General features: G+C 45.2%; 1 protein-coding gene across 1 annotated transcript in view; it reads right to left on the minus strand.

The window, feature by feature from the left end:
* Positions 1-20,664, minus strand: part of LOC124545960 (glucose dehydrogenase [FAD, quinone]) — an 82,721-nt gene that overhangs the window by 18,223 nt on the left and 43,834 nt on the right. The window contains exons 3-5 of the mRNA XM_047124925.1: positions 20,044-20,289; positions 10,601-10,864; positions 139-621 (exon numbers count right to left, since the gene is read on the minus strand). Of these exons, the coding sequence (XP_046980881.1) occupies positions 139-621; positions 10,601-10,864; positions 20,044-20,289 (993 nt within the window). The remainder of the gene's footprint in view (positions 1-138; positions 622-10,600; positions 10,865-20,043; positions 20,290-20,664) is intronic.

Raw genomic sequence — 20,664 nt, forward strand, 5'->3', positions numbered from 1 at the left:
CGTTCAACATCTTAGCGGGAAGTCGCACGGAAGGTTTAAATAATCGAACTAAACAAAACAATATTTGGCTAAATGCCGTACGCGAGTAAACAGCCCGGCCAGAGTGTCGGGGCGTGGCACTCCGGTTAGGGGGCGTACCTTGGGCCTGAGGATCATGGGGAAGACGCCGTACATGTCCCTGCCGGTGATGGCGCCGAACATCTCGTCGTAGAAGCGCTGCGTGATGCCGTGCGCCTTGCGCGCTTGCGTGCCGCCGTCGGAGGGCGTGCTGCTCGAGGTGAGCATGAACTCGATGTCGGGCCAGTCGTCGGAGCGGTTGGCGAACTTGGTGCTGACGAAGCCGACCGCCTCGAGCCCCACGCTGGAGGTGAGCGGGCCGTCGCCCAGCACGGCGTAGCGCAGCGCCGCGTTCAGGTTCATGACGCGGTCCACCACCACGGACACGGGGTAGTCCACGGGGAAGACGAGCCCGCCCACCGCGATGTGGTCCATCAGGTTCTCGCCCACGCCCGGCGACTGCTGCACCACGGGGATGCCCAGCGAGCGCAGGTGGTCCGCGGGGCCGACCCCCGACACCATCAGCAGCTGCGGCGAGTTGATGGCGCCCGCCGACAGGATCACCTGCGCAGGGGCAGGCGTGCGCACGTGCTAAAGCGTTTTTTCAGCTCGCACTCGGAACTTTCGTCATTTTTATTGACAGATCTGGACCAGTTCTCTGCAGCGCCACACCATTAAATCAGTCTAAATAAGAATCGTCAGTCTGCTTCTGACCCCTGACAGCTTTAAACTTCACACTACAGTTAAAATCCTTGTACCTATCTAACTACTATCAGAGGTATTTAGAAATCCAGCCACCATTCTCGACCCGGTAACAACTCGTAAAAATAAACTAGCTTTTAGCATCTTTCACTTGCTATCTCTGCACAGGGCCGGTTTAACACGTCACTGCCCTGTTTTGCACATCTGCCAAGATTTTTTGTTACTTTATTTGCCACATGTTCCATTACGATACTTGTAAACTAAATACATGTATTGTGTGTGTGTCTGTAGTGTAGTGCAACGTCTGTGTTGTATGATGATGATGATGATGATAAAAGAAGGTACGCGGTGAAACCCCATGCCAACAGATAGTCCTCGCGAAGAATAACCAAGGGAACCGGCAAGCTTAACGTCCCCATCTGACAGAAGGACTCCATCAACAGTATCTCATGTCCTCACTTCATCAGGTACTGCGGAGAGGTTTGGTATTTAAACTAGGATATTGGTAGAAAGTCTGGTGATCATGGACTTTTCGCCACTACCTCTCCTCTGATTGCAGGCGAAATTCCGACAGTGAACATTTTTTCCAGCACCAGGATTCGAACCAGATTGCCCTCGGATCGAGTGCCCTGAGTTTGAACTAGATTTTCTCTGCTGTCGGTCAGAGCTTAACAAAGCCGATTGTATTGCTTATATACAAAGACGTGACACTATACGGGGAAAAAAGAATCTGCCACCAGTGTGCACCAAATTCGACATAACGTGACATCTTTTGTCATCGTACATACGTTCGCTGCTCTGGCGCATGATACCCTCTGTGTGTGGTGATTATTTTATGTTCTGAATTAGAGTACGTAAAATGATAAAGGGTGATCACGCTTTAGTATCTTTGGTGCTTGAAACATCCTATTTAGCACATAATAGTGCTGATATATAAGTAAGTATTGGCCTCTTAGGAACAAGAAGAGAACGAGATGTAAATTCCCAACTGCAAACGATATACGTATGTGCCCTGCGAAAAATGCAAAATGAACTTCTGGTGGAATAAAGATAAAAACTGCTCCCGTTAATCGACATCTGATTGAATACACTAATTTGTACTGTCGGAACATTTTATCGTAAACTCCAGGCACTTTATTTCTTATACTTTTTTCTCATAACCTTTTGTTTATTATTATAAGGTTTTTATTTGTCTACTTTTCTGTTTGGATGTCGGTAAATATGACCAAGTACACGAACTTCCGCAGATATGCAAACTGACAGAAAAATTATTCTTAAAAAAAATTAAGGGAAATATTTTTTAAACATTTTTCCCATATTTATTGACCAAACGTGCACATAAAAATAATTATTAATGTTCATTTATAGAAAGTATGGAATGAAGGATTAAGCTGCAAATGACATAATTGGTCACAGGGGCGCCGGAGGCGCTCGAGAGCAATATGTGTATGCGGGGTGTATCAGAATTATTGGCGAAAACTGACACGAGTGAAAGTAAACAAGCAAAAACATTGCAGAAATCATCACCCGAATAACGAGACGTTTGTGAGTTAATTGCAAACATTAGGTAAACAGCCGCCACTGACTTCACTATCAATTATTGTCCTGGTTAGTATAGCATCTGAAATGCCGATTAAGTCTCCGTCTAATTGGGCTCGAAGTTCAGCAAAGCCCTACCTTTCCTTGATCAAAGCAGGAGTTATACACTGCCCGAAAAAATTAGAACAATTGAAAACGGCGATGTCGTTTTGATTCTATGACGGCATATGCCACTTCGGGGATAGTAGATGTACTGATAATGGTTTGAGCGTCATTTGTCAACAGATAACGTAGCGGCATATCTACCAGAGCCTCATCTGTGTGTACTCTTTCATAGGGGATGCTCACTAGCAGGAGACTCAGTGCGGTGGCAGTACAGCCAACTGGTCAAAGTGTTGCCTTCCGAGTGGCGGGATGCTCCATTTGGAGAGCTGACGCACAAGTGGGACGTGCAGCGTCAGTTGTGCAGCTATGCTGGTATCAGGGGTGACGTGAACATTCTCACACCCGGTATTGTAAGGACAGCAGTGGCAGACCGTACGGCTACCACAGCACAGGTAAGAGGGGCTGCGAGCCCAGGCGTGTCAACAGAATGTTGCGAACTGGTTGTTATCAGTGGCAGTACGGGCACGCGCGCCTCTACCCCGTCTTTCCTTCAGGCCACAGCATCGACGCGTACGGGTCGAGTGGTGCCGCCAGAGGCTCACTTGGAGCGTGAAATGGCGGGCCGTGAGCTTCAGCGATAAAAGCCGATTCTGCCTACACGAAAGTGATCGTCGTTTGCACGTGCGACGTAGGCCTGGTTAGAGATGTAAAGTGCATTCGTCTGAGACACATTGGCCCTTTATGATCTGGGTTGCGATAAGCTGGAGCTCTCGTTCACCTTTTGCTGTGTCTGTAGGGGACGGTAACCAGTGCTCGGTACGTGCAGAAAGTTGTTAGACTCACTCTTCTGCCGTTCTTGCAACAGGCGGGTGATATGTTTGTTGTTCCAGTAGGATAATGCTCGCCACACACTGCCCATGAACTCAACGTGCTTTGCAAGACGTGCGTTCCCTGACCATCACGGTCTCCTGACTTACCTCCAATCGAGCATGTGTGGGATATGATGGAACGAGAAGTGCCTCATGCGATTCGTTAACTAACCAACTCTTACAGAGCTACGTGAACAGGCCGAGCAGGCGTGACGTAACGTATCCCAAGACAGTGCTCGCCATCTGTGCGATCGACCCGATGCCAGAATCAGCACCTGCATTTCCGCCTGTGGAGACGTGGTCGCTAAACTACGTACTAATATGGGTGTTTCAGCATGGGTCGATACTTATCTTAAAAGAAAAAAATATAAGTTTTCACGATCACCGAACAGAAATACAGTCGAAAGTCAGTTGGGAAACAGTTATATGAAAACTTCAGAACATCGTCTGTACCCAAAAGGGCCGTAGAGCAGAGGACCGCGACACTCCACGGGGGCTCCCGGCCGACTCCTCGGTTTCGCGGCCGCCGAGCAGCTCCACGACTATATTTTGAACATTTAGTCCTGTCAGCCAGTCATCCTCGGGAACAGAATGCACTTGCCTGGCTTGGTGGACACTCGACATCTTTTTCCACCCACACTAAAAGCCACAAATGTACGGAAATTTCCGGGCTGTTTGTCATTGCAGCTTTGCAGCCTTAAATCTCGTCTAGAAAACAGATATGGACCGTCAGTGTACAATTATGCGTGTTATACTCAAGACAGGTTAATAAAGGTAAAATTACGATGAAGAGTATGCATTACAGTCTGTAATACGATCAATTCATGGAACACGATTGCTGGAAAAATCATGCTACGTTACGAAGGAAAGAGGCTTACAATACAGACTGTTTTGAGACCATATAGGACAATGTGACAAAGACAAACCATTGTTTCAAGTAACTTCGATTTTTATTTTCATTATTATTACTTTTTAAGTATGAGATAAGGCAATTATATCTTTTGCGTCTAAAGTTTAATTTCATATGAATACTGTTTAATAAATAAAAATTGGACACATCACTTTCATGTACAAAAAATTCTAACATCAATGAAACAAATACTATTTATTCATTTTTTTGTAATAGACGTGAAATTATTACTCCAGGAAAAAGTTTAAATCCTGTAGCAATTCTGCTGATTTACATCTAAAATTACTTCAAGCAAGATATACCAATATATTAATCATACAGTAGCATAAAAATGTTCAAAAAGATATGCTCCTATGGATACGATATGTACACTACTGTAGTCCGTCCTTTTGTCATCATATTGTAATTAATTCGTTTTGTAATGTAAATAATATGAAGGATATACTCATGCTCGCCTAAGCAATGTAACAACATTTGTAAAACCTTGTAATTCATTTGTGTTCAATAAAAGATTTCGTGAAAAGAGAATGTGATGTAGGAGCAGCGTCTTTGTCTAGTAATGACAACGCTCTAGATCTCGGGTTCGAGCACAGCCGCTGCTCAGATTCGGAGTAAAAATCTTCAGCAGTAAGGGAATGAGGCACACTCTCGCGACGTTGTCAAAGGGGGTGGACATCGTCTTTCTCTAGGGATGTAAGACTCCTCTGTCCTCTGCAAGCTTCTTCATCTCCCAGTACCTACTGCAGCCTACATCCTTCTGAATCTGCGTAGTGTATTCATCTCTTGGTCTCCCTCTACGACTTTTGCCCTTGTTCCTGCTCTCCAATACTAAATTGGTGATCCTACCAACCGATCCATTCTTCTAGTCAGGTTGTGCAACAAATTTCTCTTCGCCCCAATTCTATTCAGTACCTCCTCATTAGTTATGTGATCTGCCCATCCAATCTTCAGCATTCTTCTGTAGCAACACATTCCGAAAGCTTGTATTCTCTTCTTGTCTAAACTATTTATCGTCCACGTCTGACTTCCATACGTGGCTACACTCCACACAAATATTTTCAGAAACGACTTCCTGACACTTAACTCTATACTCGATGTTAACAAATTTCTCTTCTTCAGAAACACTTTCCTTGCCATCGCCAGTCCACATTTTATATCATCTCTGTACTTCGACCATCATCAGTTATTTTGCTCCCTAAATAGCAAAACTCATTTACTACTTTAAGTGCCTCATTTCCTAATCTAATTTCCTCAGCATCACACGATTTAATTCGACTACATTCCATTATCGTCGTTTTGCTTTTGTTGATGTTCATCTTATATCCTCCTTTCAAGACACTGACATTCCGTTCAGCTGCTCTTCCAGGTCCTTTGCTGTATCTGACAGAATTGCAATGTCATCGGCAACCTTCAACGTTCTTATTTCTTCTCCATGGATTTTAATTCCTTCTCCGAATTTTTGTTTTGTTTCCTTTACTGCTTGCTCAGTATACAGATTGAATAACATTGGGGATTGGCTACAAGCCTGGCTCACTCCCTTCCCAACCACTGCTTCCCTTTCATGTCCCTCGACTCTTATAACTGCCATCTGGTTCCTGTAGAAATTGTAAATAGCCTTTCGCTCCCTGTATTTTACCCCTGCCACCTTCAGAATTTGAAAGAGAGTATTCCAGTCAACATTGTCAAAAGCTTTCTCTACGTCTACAAATGCTAGAAACGTAGGTTTGCCTTTCCTTAATCTATTTTCTAAGATAAGTCGTAGGGTCAGTATTGCCTCACGTGTTCCAACATTTCTACGGAATCCAAGCTGATCTTTCCCGACGTCGGCTTCTACCAGTTTTTCCATTCGTTTGTAAAGAATTCGTGTTATTATTTTGTAGCCGTGACTTCTATTAGTAACAAATGTCTATTAGTATTCAATTACCAACGAATATCGGTCCTAGCTTGTGAAAAAAATTTTCTGGATCATTAGGAACGCAACATCTTATGAAAGTGAATCATGGTCCGTGTGCAAACAGGAAAAGAATAAATCGAAGAATTGGAAATGTGGTGCTGTTGCGTCCTTTATTAATAACCAAAACGTCCTCGGTACCGGGTTCGAAACCCGCCACCGCCTACATTTTGAACAAAAATTGCCGCGCTGGATTAGCCGAGCGGTCTAAGGCGCTGCAGTCATGGTCTGTGCTGCTGGTCCCGGCGGAGGTTCGAGTCCTCCCTCGGGCATGGGTGTGTGTGTTTGTCCTTAGGATAATTAAGGTTAAGTAGTGTGTACGCGTAGGGACTGATGACCTTAGCAGTTAAGTCCCATAAGATTTCACACACATTTGAACACATTTGAATAAAAATTGTCATCATCTGCGGCCGAAGAATCCGGCATAAGAGGACAGCCTCATTCTGCCAACGGTCTTGTCAAACAAAGCGGTGGAGCGGACAAAGGTTCAGGGCACTCTCTTGTCCTGGGGGTGGGAAACTGCCCCTAAAGGCGGAAGAATCAGCGTTGATCAACGGCATGAGGATGCAAAAGGCAATAGGAACCGCTGCATTAAAGATACATAACGTTTATCTACGGAATATGTGGCTTGTACTTGAAAAAGTGTCATGATGATCTCTCCATTGGCAAAGGATTCAAGAGTAGTCCGCAATTCGGATCTCTGGGAGGGGACTGCCAAAGCGGAGGTTACCATGAGAAAAAGATTGAATAATCAACGAAATAATAACATTCTACGAGTAGGGGGGTGGACTGTCAGAGGCTTGAATGTGGTAGGGAAACTAGAAAATCTGAAAAGGGAAATTCAAAAGCTCAGTCTAGGTATAGTGACGGTCAGTAAAGTGAAATGGAAAGAAGACAAGGATTTATGATCAAATGAGTCTAGGGTAATATCAACAGTAGCAGAAAATGGTATAACAGGAGTAGTGTTCGTTATGAATAGGAAGGTAGGGCAGAGGGTGTGTTACTGTGAACAGTTCATTGATAGGGTTGTTACCATCAGAATCGACAGCAAACCAACACCGACAACGATAATTCAGGTATACGTGCTGACGTCGCAAGCCGAAGATGAAGTGGTAGAGAAAGTATATGAGGTCTCTGGACTGGTAATTTAGTACCTAAAGGCAGATGAAAATTTAATAGTCATGCGGGACTGCAATGCGGTTGTAGAGGAAGGAGTAGAAGAAAGAGTTACTGGAGAATATGGGCTTGCTACTAGGAGGGCGAATAGGTGGATAGAGTAGAGTGAGGGGTACTATGAGCGGAAAGATTTGTCTGTTGTGCTAGAAGAAGAAACAGGAGTTAGTTTAGAAGGGATAGGAGTTACAGTACAGGAACCTGAATTTAAAAGAGCTTTGGAAGACTTAAAATCAAATAAGGCGGAAGGGATACATAACATTCTATCAGAATTTCTAAAATTATTGGGAGAAGTGGCAACAAAACGACTGTTAACGTTGGTTTGTAGAACGTACGAATCTGGCGATATACCATCTGACTTTCGGAAAAGCATCATCCACACGATTCCGAAAACGGCAAGAGCTGAAAGTGCGAGAATTATCGGACAATGAGCTTAACAGCTAATGCATCCAAGTTGCTGACAAGAATAATATGCAGAGAATGGAAAAGCTTGAGAGCTTGTTAGATGGCGATCAGTTTGGGTTTAGGAAAGATAAGGCACCATAGAGGCACTTCTGATGTTGCGGTTGATAATGGTGCAAGAGGTTCGAAATTCTGAGGAAAGCAGGAGTAAGCTGTAGGGAGAGACGGGTAAAATACAACATCCCAAGGGGGAATAATAAGAGTGGGAGACCAAGAACGAAGGTTCGGATTAAAAAGGATGTAAGTCAAGGATGTAGCCTTTCGACCTCACTGTTCAGTCTGTACATCGAAGAGCAATGACAGAAATAAACGAAATGTTCAAGGGTGGAATTGAAATTCTAGGTGAAAGGATATCAGTGATAAGATTCGTTGATGACCATGTTATCTTTAGTGAAAGTGAAGAAGAATTACAGGATCTACTGAATGAATAGAATGAACAGTCTAATCAGTATAAAATATGGATTGAGAGTAAATCGAAGAAAGACGAAAGTAATGAGCAATAATAGTAATGACAACAGCGAGAAACTTAACGTCATGACTGATGGTGACATAGTAGATGAAATTGAGGAGTTCTGCTAACTGGCATTAGCTCTGGAAAAGAGGGCATTCTTGGCCGAGATAAGTCTTCTAGTAGCAAACGGAGCCCTTAATTTGAGGAAGAAATTTCTGAGAATGTGCATTTGGATACAGTACTGAACGGCAGTGAAACATGGACAGTGGGAAAACCGGAACAGAAAACATTCGAAGCATTTGAGATATGGTGCCACAGAAGAATGATGAAAATTAGGTGGACGGACAAGACCAAGAATGAAGAGGTTCTCCGGAGAATGGGGAGGAAAGGAATGCGAGTATATGGAGAACACTGACAAGAAGAAGGGACAGAATGGTAGGACATGTGTTGAGGCATCAGGAAATGACCTCTGTGGTACTAAATGGAGGTACAGAAGGTAAGAACTGTAAAGGAAGACAGAGATTGGAATACATTCAGCAGATAAGTGAGGGCATCGTTTGCAGGTACTACTACTCCGACACGCAGAGGTTGGCGCAGGAGAGGAATCCGTGGCGAGACGTATCAGACCAGTCAGAGGACTGAAGACTCAATAGTAAAAAAAAAAAAAAAATTTCAAAAGTATGTAGGCCGAGCTGATAAGGAATGAAAAGTTTCTCCGCAGTGTCGGTGAAGAAAGAAACATCTGGAAAAGACTTCAAACATATCAGGTGGCTTGTCTTATGTGCGTCATTGCCTCCCCTCACATACGGGCACTGTGAAGGCGGTGAGTCACTGGCTTTCCAGGCGGACGAATGCAGGCGGTGTGTGGTGTGCTAGTGCCAGACAGATACTACAAGTTCGTGTGGGGCCTGTAGTGCAGGATGATAGCGCGTGCTCCTCCAGTAATGTATCAGCTAATTCGCGAAAAAATATATACCTTTGAACTGCATACCACCCGGTCTGCCGAGCGCTGTTGGCAAGCGGGGTGCACTCAGCCCTTTTGAGGCAAACTGAGGAGCTACTTGATTGAGAAGTGGCGGCTCTGGTCTCGTAAAGTGACATACGTGCAGGAGAGCGGTGTGGTGACGACATGCCCCTCCATTTCTGCATCTAGTGACGCCTGTGGGCTGAGGATGACACGGCGGCCTGTCGGTAGCGTTGGGCCTTCCGAGGCCTGTTTCGGACGGAGTTTAGTTTGAACTGCATACAATGCTGAGCTTTCTACCCATTGTCATGTGCGGTTTCGGCTGAATACTAGGATGAATTGTAATTGAGTGAAGGATGTATTTCAGTAAAAAGGGATCGAAAAATGGCTGGCGTGCAAACTAAGTTTAGACTGATGTTGATTAGAAAAAGCAATAATAATATTGACATTGTTGTCTAACTTACGTTGGCGACTACACAGGTCACAGTAGACAACCACACCGTTAGAGATTGACTAGAAAAAGGGGCAGGATGCTATGACACGTCTTACGACGTGAGAGAATGTCTTTCATCGCACTGGAGGGAACTGTAAAGTATAGGAGAATCAGGGATTGGAATTCTTATTTTCGTTAGCGTTTATCGCATCTAATACAGCGTCCTCTGTACTCAAGTTTTGGCACATCTATTTTTAATTTAAGTTTCTGTGCGGCTGCCCTTCCTGTGGCCGCAGACATTAGTCACCTGAGGGAGGAAAGTGTGTTCTCCATCTGCCTATGAATTGTGTTAACTTTGTCCTTTGTGTGATACGCATTTTCATTGTTTGTGTACCGTATTTTCTGAGGTGGAAAGTGGTGACTAGCCCAGTATTTGCTTAAATGAGCGTGCGAAACCGCCTAAAAATCACAATCAGACTGTCCGGAGTGTAAGTTACTGCAGTTAACCCGGTGCGCGGATTCGACTCGGATCTGACTCACCTTCTCGCCTGGCAAGGTAGAAGACTGAGATTTGTATATATCCGACAAGTAATTGGAAGACGTTGGTTGGAAGTGGTAGTGAGAGATGAAGAAGATGGCACAAGAGAGGAAGTCGCGGAGAGACGGGTCAAACCAGTCAGAAGACTGACGATGAGCTAAAAAAATTAAAGTGTCGAGCAGATGGTGGCGCCCACCTCCTTCCTGTCCGTCCCCAGTAGTTGAGTGGTGAGCACGACCGAATGCCAATCCTAAGGGCCGGGTTCGATTCCCGTTTGGGTCGGAGATTCTCTCCCCTCAGGGAGTGGGCGTCGTGTTGTCCTAATCGTCATCATTTCATCCCCATCGACAGTCAAGTCGCCGAAGTGGCGTCAGATCGAAAGACTTGCACCCGGCGGACGGCCTCCCCTACTGGAGGCCCTGGTCCCACGGCGTTTATTTATTTACCTCCTTCCTGGCGAGCACGGTGTGTCGGACGCCGTCGCGCAGGAACTCGACGCCGTAGGCGCGCCGCGTGGCAGGGTCCACGAGGATGCGCGTGACGTGCGCGTGCAGCGCCACGTGCAGGTTGGGCCGCAGGCGCGCCGGCCGCAGGAACGCCTTGGCCGCCGAGCAGCGGTAGCCGCGCCGCATCGTGAACTGGAAGAGCGCGAAGCCCGTCTGCCGCTCGCCGTTGATGTCGCGGTGCTCGTAGCCCATCTCCACGCCCGCCTGCGCGCGCAAACACAGACACGAACGTGGCCGTCAGCACTGTCTGCCAGGCACGCTGGTCGTTGTTTAAGCAACAGTTAGTGCATGAAATAAATGCAGCCTCAAATTAGTATTACATTACGCGATCAGCATTTCACATGAAGTAAAACATAACGTCCATTGAGCAACAAGAATACATATAGTGAATTATGGCAATGCAGGCCTGCCTATTATGCAAACAACTGTACTTTCATATTAGTACACACTCTGGTGCCTCAGAATAAAAATCCATTCTAAACATCCTCCAGGCTGTGGCCAAGCCGTACCTTCGCAGTAGCCTTTCTTTCACCAGTGTTAGTCCTTCAAGTTCCGCAGGAGAACTTCTGTGATGTTTCGAAGTAAGTAAAGCTGCGAGGACAGGTCGTGAGTTGTATTTGGGCAGCTCAGTCGGCGGGGCATCGAAAGGCAAAGGGCCGAGTTCGAGTCTGAGGCCAGCAAACATCTTTAATCTACCAGGAAGTTCAACTGCTTCTAAATGTCGAATCACGTTTCAGCTGTGCAGTCTTCGGTGGACAGTATTGTTCAGTTTTTATTTTCTGCAGCGTTGGGTTCTGTGTGAGCCGCTTTATGTAACTGTGTCATCATCTCCAGGACTAGACATATATCAGCAACTGAAACATTCTGTATTGTAACAAGCAAAAGGTAACTCGAGTGGAGATCCTCAAACCCATATATCGTATACCTGTGTGTATTTTCGCGACACAGGGACATTCAGATGAGAACGGATACTTTCAGAATAACGTTGCAGAGGACTAACTACGTGATAACGTAAAGAGGATCCTGCAGAACCGAACAATGTATAAAATGAGAAGTGTGTGAAATTACTGAAACGTATTTGGGCAATTATTAACAACGGTTGTTATGCGCAATAGGCGGACATGATTTTCCATAATTTATTCTGCAAACACGGCTGCTGCCAGAGCTAAAGAATTAAACGAAGATTTATAGAGGCTGAACCAGAGATGCACGGACCAAATTTTGGATGCTGTGCCGAGATATTTTTTGAGTACGGTGATAAGCCAGTACATTATGAGCACAGCCAACCTCGACGTTGGATGCCTCCTGGTGACTTGGCGAGCACGTGCAGAAGTATGTAGGCGGAGCCGACACGGGCGGGGGAGCACCCTAGCGAAGGTAACGGCTGCGAATGGAGGAATCCGTTCAGGCAAGCGAACTGACAGAGGGCACATTATTATTGCGCGGATCCTGTGAACGAGTATCTAAAGAAAGAGGTACAAGGACAGTGAAACTACCATTAAGCGGTAATTGGTTGGACATCAACGACACTTCGGAGACTGGTCTGCCCTGTAAAATAGGAGAGATGGTGATGTGTGGCATCTCCACCGAAAGAGCACAGCGCTGGTGCACATAGGGCACAAGTGTTTCGGAGTGCAACGTTCATCGTACACTGTTGGAGCTGCGCAGCAGGCGGCCCCTACGTGTTCACGTGTTGACCCAAGCGGCATCGTCAATTACGATTGCAGTGAGCAGGGAACCGTCGAGATTCGACCGACGATCAATGGAATCTTGTCGGCTGTTGGAGTGGACCACATTCTCCCTACACCAGGTCGGTGGCCGCCTCCACAAAAGCCGTCATCCAGGTGAACGGTGGGTGGCTCGAAACATGCAGCGCGCCACAGACGCAGCCTGGCGGGAGTAGTACTTTTCTGTGGGAGACGTCCTCCTGCGCCTGCATGGGACCGCTGGTTGTAATCGAAGACATGCCTGACAGCTGCGAACCACCTGCATCCCCTCATGCTTGATTTCTTCCCTGACGACGATGTCACCAATTATCAGTGTAATTGCCCTTGTCTCGGAGTCGCAGCCATGCTACAGTGGTTTGAAGAGCGTTATAATGAACTCAAGTTAATGTCTCGGAGTCCAAATTAGCCTGATGTTAAATCCTGTGGAACCAATCTGGGAAGCTACCGGGCGTCATGACTCCGTACGCAGATTAGTGGCGCTTTGGTTGCGCGAATTACATGATCTGTGCTTTGACATCAAATGCCACATACCTCCCTCCACAAACCTACCAACAAACTGTGAGATCCCTGATATGTAGAATCAGTGAGGTATTTCGTCCCAAAGGCAGACAAACAAGCTATCAAGCAGCTGGTCATAATGTTTTGGCTCATCACCGTATTCTGGTATAAGGGATCCCTGGTTCGATACAGACTAATGACGTCGTTATGATCTAATCGATTTAGTCCACCAACTGCCTTTTTTTTGTTTTTGTGAAAATAACTTCAGAACAGTGAAAACCCTTGTAACGTGCAGTCACCATAAAGTAGAACACAGAGTAATACAACGACTTTCTCGAGAAATGAGCACAGCGAGAAGATTCGAGAAACTGGAGGTAAGACAGCATCTTACCGACAATCATTCTTCCCACGTGCCATTCGTGCGTGGGCAGGGACTGGGGGGATCATTTAGTGGTACCAGAAGTAGCCTCCGCCACACACCATCAGTGCAGTCCGGAGTGCTGATGTAGATGTAGATGCAGTACCCTCAGATGCAAAAGTGGAGTGACGTGGTTGCTGTCGCTGCGGTACAGCTCAAAATAGCACAATTGTGCCAGCCTTAAATTGAATTCAGTAAACCCACACACGAGGAGCGTGTCGGCCAACTCTCCGTCAGCAACCCCATCCACACTGAAGTGTATCACTATTACGGCAAAGCTAACGCTGCCGTAAAAACAAAGCCGAGACAGAACCGAGCAGCACTGAATGCAGGCTTGACGGCGAAGACCAAAGCGGACATTACTGTCGGTACCTTGAACAAATGGAACAAGTTTGTTTCCAAACAAGACACACACTGCGTACCGTCGTCATTTGGACTGCTATGTATATAATTTCAGTGCAATACAGATACAAAGATAACTGGGAGCTAAGAAATCAAAGTAAATGCAATTACATGAAATGTATTCGCAGTTGCGAATATGGGCAACCATCAGCTGTATAATGGAGTAACGACAATGAAAATTTCTGCCGGAGCGGGAGGACTGGAAACCGCATTTTCCGCTCATGGCGAGTGATCGCCTCACCATCTGGCTGTCGCAGCGGGCCGCACGGCCAGACACACACATGCGTGCATGCATGTCCGAAGGAGCACTGCATCATATTTCAGGAAAATGCAATTACTCTGTAGCAAGTTGCCGCTGACCACGCAACCTTTATACTATAAAGACTCACGACATTTCCTTGAACAACTGCACACTATGTCGATATAAGTCTTTAATCGACTCTTCAGTTGCAGTTTGGTAAAGCAATTTCACTTGTATCACTGAAAACATAAACTGTGGGTGTTCTGCAGTACTAATTTAGTTAGTGAAACGGTTTTAGGCATACAAGAATATCATAAGACAAAAACTATCTTCATCAAAGAGCATAAAATACTGGTGAACAATTGTGTAAAAGATAACACGTAAGATGAGTGTTCCGCGAAAACAGAGTTAATGTTGTGTTCTACAGTGTACTAGCGACATACGCGAAAAAAATATTACCTAAACAGCAAGAACGTACCCAGTATCTATTGGGTAACAGATACAAACAGGACAACCTTGTACACCCAATTTTTAACATAGAGAAATATTATACTATTAAAATCTTGTAAAACAGTCCTGTATAGATCCACTGCAAATCCACATTGAAGCAGTAAAGAATGCTTTGATACCTTCAATCTTCCTATACTAATGTGTGTGTTAGTCTAGAATCACTTGTGAACACCTTATTGAATCATTATTGAAGATTCTGTTACTCAGTGTTGCTACTTGATTGCTAAAACCAGTCTACTCCGTATGTTTCATTATCAACATTTAGCCACCATAACGGGATGGGAAGACTATAGCAAGGCAGGTCTATGATAGAATAATATCGCCGCGTGGGGTAGCCGTGCGGTCCAAGGCGCCTTGCCACGGCTCGCCCCGAGGTTCGAGTCCTCCCTCCGGCGTGCGTGAGTGTGTTGTCCTCAGCCTAAGTCTAAGTTAGATTATGTAGCGTGTAGGCCTAGGGACCGATGATCTCATCAGTTTGGTCCCATAGAAACTTTTAAAAAAAATAATATGATAAAAGGGAACAAGACTTTCTGCAATGTTCAGTATTTTTTCTAGAAGTATAAATATACATCATCAGTTTATGTTCTTACCTAAACATTTACGTGTAGCATTTGAAATCATTCGACCACTATCTGAGTCTAACAAAAGCATCTGAACGTTATGGACTAGAGCGTGGGTGAACCCAGCCACGGAGGAGGGAGAAGGGAGGGGCATACAAAAAATTATGTTCACAAACCGAACCAAATTCCGCCTCCACGCAGAGTCAGACACGTGGATTCGGTATCAGTTAGGATAAAGGAAGCAAAATATAATGGGTGCTGACTAGTAGCGAGCGTAACCAGAATCATGTGTTCCGTAAGCTCAGAGCTATTTTGCTATAAGCCGTGAAATTAATATGAGCTACTTCGGGAGCAAGTTGAAGTATCAGGTGTATTCACATCTTCACCACACACTGGCAGAGCTACAGCGAATGCTGAAATTGCTTTTCTTTTTTTCTTTAAATCACATACATTGGTTCATCGACGTCAACAGCAGACTTCAAGTATCTTTTGCAAAATGCATTAACTAAGGTAGTTTCATTCGTGTCACACTTAATAATTTTCCAATTCGAATGCATTTTGACCTCACTATATATATTTACTTTCACCTATCCGATTTGTTTTTTTATTGATTTGCTTTTAGTGTAACCTATCCGTCTCCTGTCTTCCATCTATTTTATCCACTAGAATACCAATGTCCTGTTTCACCTTTGGCACTTTATATGACCGTTCTCTTTTGTTCCTGCTCCAGTACTTCTAGCGTGATAATTTCGTTCCTTCAATCCCATTCCATTTTTAAAGTACCTTTCGTTATTCTTAAGTTTGCATCACTACATTCTGTCATTCATTATCGTTACTATAGTTTAGGCATGACCTGAAGTGCCTAGACTAAACCTACAGCAATAATAAATACTTCGAAAAGTTCTTCTTCAGCTACACGTGATCCATACTATCTAATGATGCTGTGTGATCAGGAATAGTGTCGCTGACATATCGTTAATTGTTTTCACTAAATACTATATTGCTCTGTGTATTTCTTGTGTATTTACTGAATCGTATTTGGGAGGGAGAGCCTGAAATACCAGACAAATCAGTCTTATAGAACTTCTTTTGCATTTTTTATCGCTCCTAGAAAATTAAGGAGTCCTACTTTAGCAGATGTGCCACCTTTTCCTTTACATTCTTCTTTGCAATGGCAGAGTTAATACTCATTAACAAGTATGTTGTCCATGATGGACTCTTTGTTTCCACTAGTGAAAGACGACACACAACTCCCCTACCATAGTGCTTACTGCTAAACAGAAAACACTTGTTTATGTCACAAACAAGTTCAGTCACGTAAAAATACCGTCATCCACCTGAAGATATCGGTAAGGTAATCGAAATGCGTAGTGGTGTATAAAATAAAAATAAAAGTGTCTGAAGTTGTACACTGATAATTCTTTGTAATGCTCGCTGTTTAACTACCACCCTTTGAATGTAATTATAATATCAACAAAGGAATTGTGTTCTCATATGGAGTCTTGTTCGCTAGAGTAGTGTTTTTGTAAAGAGATATGGCTAAATAAATTTAATCTATCAGCGAATGCAGTTACTTTTTGTGGTTTTTGGTTTGCTTTTACGCTTCATGTATTCACGTCAATAGAGTTGCTTCACAGTAAAGTTAAATGGAGAGTCGTGCTGCGAAGTTGTTTCGCAGCTGTGGTTCTGGTCAAGCCGTTCCGAAGCGTTCCACTTGGCTGATGGCAGCACTCTGCAGAATTAAAAGCCTCACAATGGATAGGAAAACTGTAACATTAGACCTGCATTAAGAGATCTTGACAGTGATGAAGGGGCGATCAGACTTACTCCAGCGTGCGCTGTTCACGTTTAACGCTCCGTCTGCACACAGACAGGTCTTGAGATAGCAGCAACGTATTTCAGCGGTGAACAAGAGCGAACTCACACTGGATGTCGTGAAGGAATCACTCCAGCATTCACTCGAAAATATTTAGGGGACCGACGGAAAGCCTTTAACTCCTAAAACTTAAATAAGACACGGTTCACCGTACCTCCCCTTCAAAAATTCAGTAGTTTTAGGTAATTACTTGTCTGATATTGTGCCTGCGTTATACGCACGTACATGTCATTGATGAGATGAACCTCGTGTTGTAATTGCAGACAGTTGATGTTTTATATGATTTGTTGTACTTGGGTTACTAGTAACCGATGGAAGAATGTAGTTTCTGAACCGCGTATATGTAATTCAATTTTTAAGGGTATAAGTTGCATGTGTCATTGAAAGGTTTGCTTAATTTGCCATAAACTATGATTCCCTAGCAGGGAAGAAAAATATACAATTGCTTTCTTTTGAAACTTTCTGGCAGATTAAAACTGTGTGCTGGACCGAGACTCGAACTCGGGACCTTTGCCTTTCGCGGGCAAGTGCTCTACCAGCTGAGCTACCCAAGCACGACTCACGACCCCTCCTCACAGCTGTACGTCCGCCAGTACCTCGTCTCCTACCTTCCAAACTTCACAGAAGTTCTCCCATGAAACTTGCAGAACTAGCACTCCTGGAAGAAAGGATGTTGCGGAGACATGACTTTGCCACAGCCTGGGGGATACTTCCAACACTTGCCTGCGAAAGCCAAAGGTCCCGAGTTCCAGTCTAGGTCAGGCACACAGTTTTAATCTGCCAGAAAGTTTCATATCAGCGCACATGCCGCTGCAGAGTGGAAATTTAATTCTGAAAACTGCTTTCTTTTAGTTCTTTATCGTTGTCGCCGTATATGACGCCGTCGTTTTTGTTGTAATGACCGTCTTTCGTACAGTTCTTTCAGTGAACGTATACGTAACAGAAGAAATCGATAACTCCTGCGTTTAGTAGACTGCAGCTGTGAACTGTTGGATGACATTCAAATACTCTTGCTCAAATAAATAAATGACATTTATTTAAACTTTATCCGCTGTGAAAAAGTGGTGCAGTGGGCTACCGGGTAAGTAAATATACTAACAATAATTATATCTGAGCGGATACAATTATAAAACATAGTGGCGACTACGATGCGTAAAATTAAATAGTACTTACAACATGGACCCTAGTACTGACCATAATTCTCATACAGTATTTGTATTTAATGCATCGAAGTTCGTATGCCATTGGTAAGGTGCGTACTGGGCAGGGAAAGTTATTTGGTTACAGAATTTCGAAGTACAGAATTAAAGGGGAAAAGACGTGCAGAGTGGTCTTGGCGACTACGTTTATTACACTTTAGGAAATGCTGCAATCAGGCACAAGCTTTTTTAATTTGTTTTTCCACTACTAGTTTAGGGCTTCAGCTCATCGTCAGATGGTAGCGTTGACTTCTTTGCAGGTTTTACATTTGTGTTCTAAAACACAAAAAAAGTTTTTGTGATTTCGTAGTTTGCAAGTGTAAAACTCTATAATCACAAAAACTTTTTTATATTTTAAGACGCAAATGTATAACCTTTTGTAAACTAGGTATACATTTAAGCGCCAAAGAAACTCGTATAAGCGTGCGTATTCAAATGCAGAGATATATAAACAGGCAGAATACGGCGCTGCGTTCGGCAACGCCCATATAAGGCAACAAGTGTCTGGCGCAGTTGTTAGATCGGTTACTGTCGGTATACGATGGCAGGTTATCAAGAATTAAGTGAGTTTGAACGGGTTGCTATAGTCGAGTAGGCTCTGAGCACTATGGGACTTAACTCCTGAAGTCATCAGTCCCCTAGAACTTAGAACTACTTAAACCTAACTAACCTAAGGACAGCACACAACACCCAGTCATCAGGAGGCAGAGAAAATCCCTGACCCCGTCGGGAATCGAACCCGGGAACCCGGGCGTGGGAAGCGAGAACGCTACCGCACGACCACGAGCTGCGGGCTGCTATAGTCGACTCACGAGCGATGGAACACAGCATCTCCGAGGTAGCTATGAGGCGCGGATTTTCCGCTACGACTATTTCACTAGTGTACCGTGAATATTGGAAATCCGGTAAAACATCAAATCTCCGACGTGGCTGCGGCCGGAAAAACATCCTGCAAGAACGGGGCCAACGACAACTGAAGAGAATCGATCAGCGTGACAGAAGCGCAACTCTTCCTCACATTACTGCAGATTTCAGTGCAGCACCATCGACAAGCGTCAGCACGCGAACCGTCCAAAAAAACATAATCGATATCAGCTTCCGAAGCCGAAGGCCCACTCGTGCACCCTTGATGACTGCACGACACAAAGCTTTACGCCTAACCTGGGCGCGTCAACAGTGGCGCTGGATTGTTGATGACTAGAAACGTGTTGCCTGGTCGGACAAGTGTGGATGGAACTGTACTGGTATGGAGACAACCTCATGAATCCATGGACAGTTGAAGCTGGTGGAGGCTCTGTAATGGAGTGGGGTGTGTGCAGTTTGAACCCTTGATACATCTAGATACGACTCTGACAGGTGACGCGTACGTAAGCATCCTGTCTGATAACAAGCATCCATTCATGTCCATTGTGCATTCCGACGGATTGGGGCAATTCCAGCGGGACAATGCGACACCCCACACGTCCAGAATTGCTAGTGAGAGGCACCAGAAACACTCTTCTGAGTTTAAACTTTTCCGCTGGCCACCAAAATTCCCAGACACGAAGATTATTGAGCGTATCAGTGACGCCTTGCAATACGCTGTTCAGAAGAGATCTCCATCCTCTCGTACTCTTGCGGATTTATGGACTGCCCTGCAGAATTCATGGTGTCGATTTCCTCCAGCAATACTTGAGACATTAGTCGAGTCCATGCCACGTCGTGTTGCGGCACTTCTGCGTGCTCGCGGCGGCCGTGCTCGGTATTAGGAAGGTGTAGCAGTTTCTTTGGCTCTTTAGTGTGTTTTAGAGCGCAAACGTAAAACTTGCAAAGAAGTCAACCGACTATCTGACGATGGGATTAGGCGCGAAACTAGTAATGGTAAAATAAAATCATTAAAAATACTCGTGTTTGGGTACAGTAATTTAGGAAAAGAGCTGCGGTGTTGGTAGGTGGAGTGTTTGTGGACTGGCCTGTACGAGGGCGATGCCGAGCGGCGTGTGCCAGGGCGCGTCCTGCACGGTGAGCGGCCCCCCGGTGGCGTGGTAGCGCGAGCTGCGCGCCAGGTAGGGGTTGCGCTGGTCCTGCGACTTCCGGAAGTACGGCAGCACCTCCTCGAAGCTCCAGCCCGCGTTGCCCAGCGACGCCCACGCGTCGTAGTCGCGCCGGTTGCCGCGGATGTACAGCATCGTGTTCAGCACGCTGGAGCCGCCCAGCACCTGCAGCAAAAGCCCTCCTCAGCCGCAGTGCTCTGCTGGGCGCGGTGCAAAATCGTACAGTGAGAGAATCGAAGCGTTTCACACATCCTATTAAACAGGGATGCTGAAAATTGAATCACTCATCTTACGAGATTCTCTTCTGAATTGGCAAGGGACGGAATATGTTGTAAACACTAACCAGAGTAAGGGATAGTACGTAAGACATCAGAAAATGGCCTTCCTGCAAGGGGAAAGTACGGGTGTTTGGCGCACCTATGGCATTTTACTCCCGCCATGAAACACGGACCTTGCCGCTGGTCGAGACGCTTGCGCGCCTCAGCGATACAGGTAGCCATATCGTTGATGCCATCACACCGAGGGGGAGGGGGGGGGGAG

The sequence above is a fragment of the Schistocerca americana genome, chromosome 8, assembly GCF_021461395.2.
Source record: "Schistocerca americana isolate TAMUIC-IGC-003095 chromosome 8, iqSchAmer2.1, whole genome shotgun sequence".
Taxonomy (NCBI): Eukaryota; Metazoa; Arthropoda; class Insecta; order Orthoptera; family Acrididae; genus Schistocerca; species Schistocerca americana.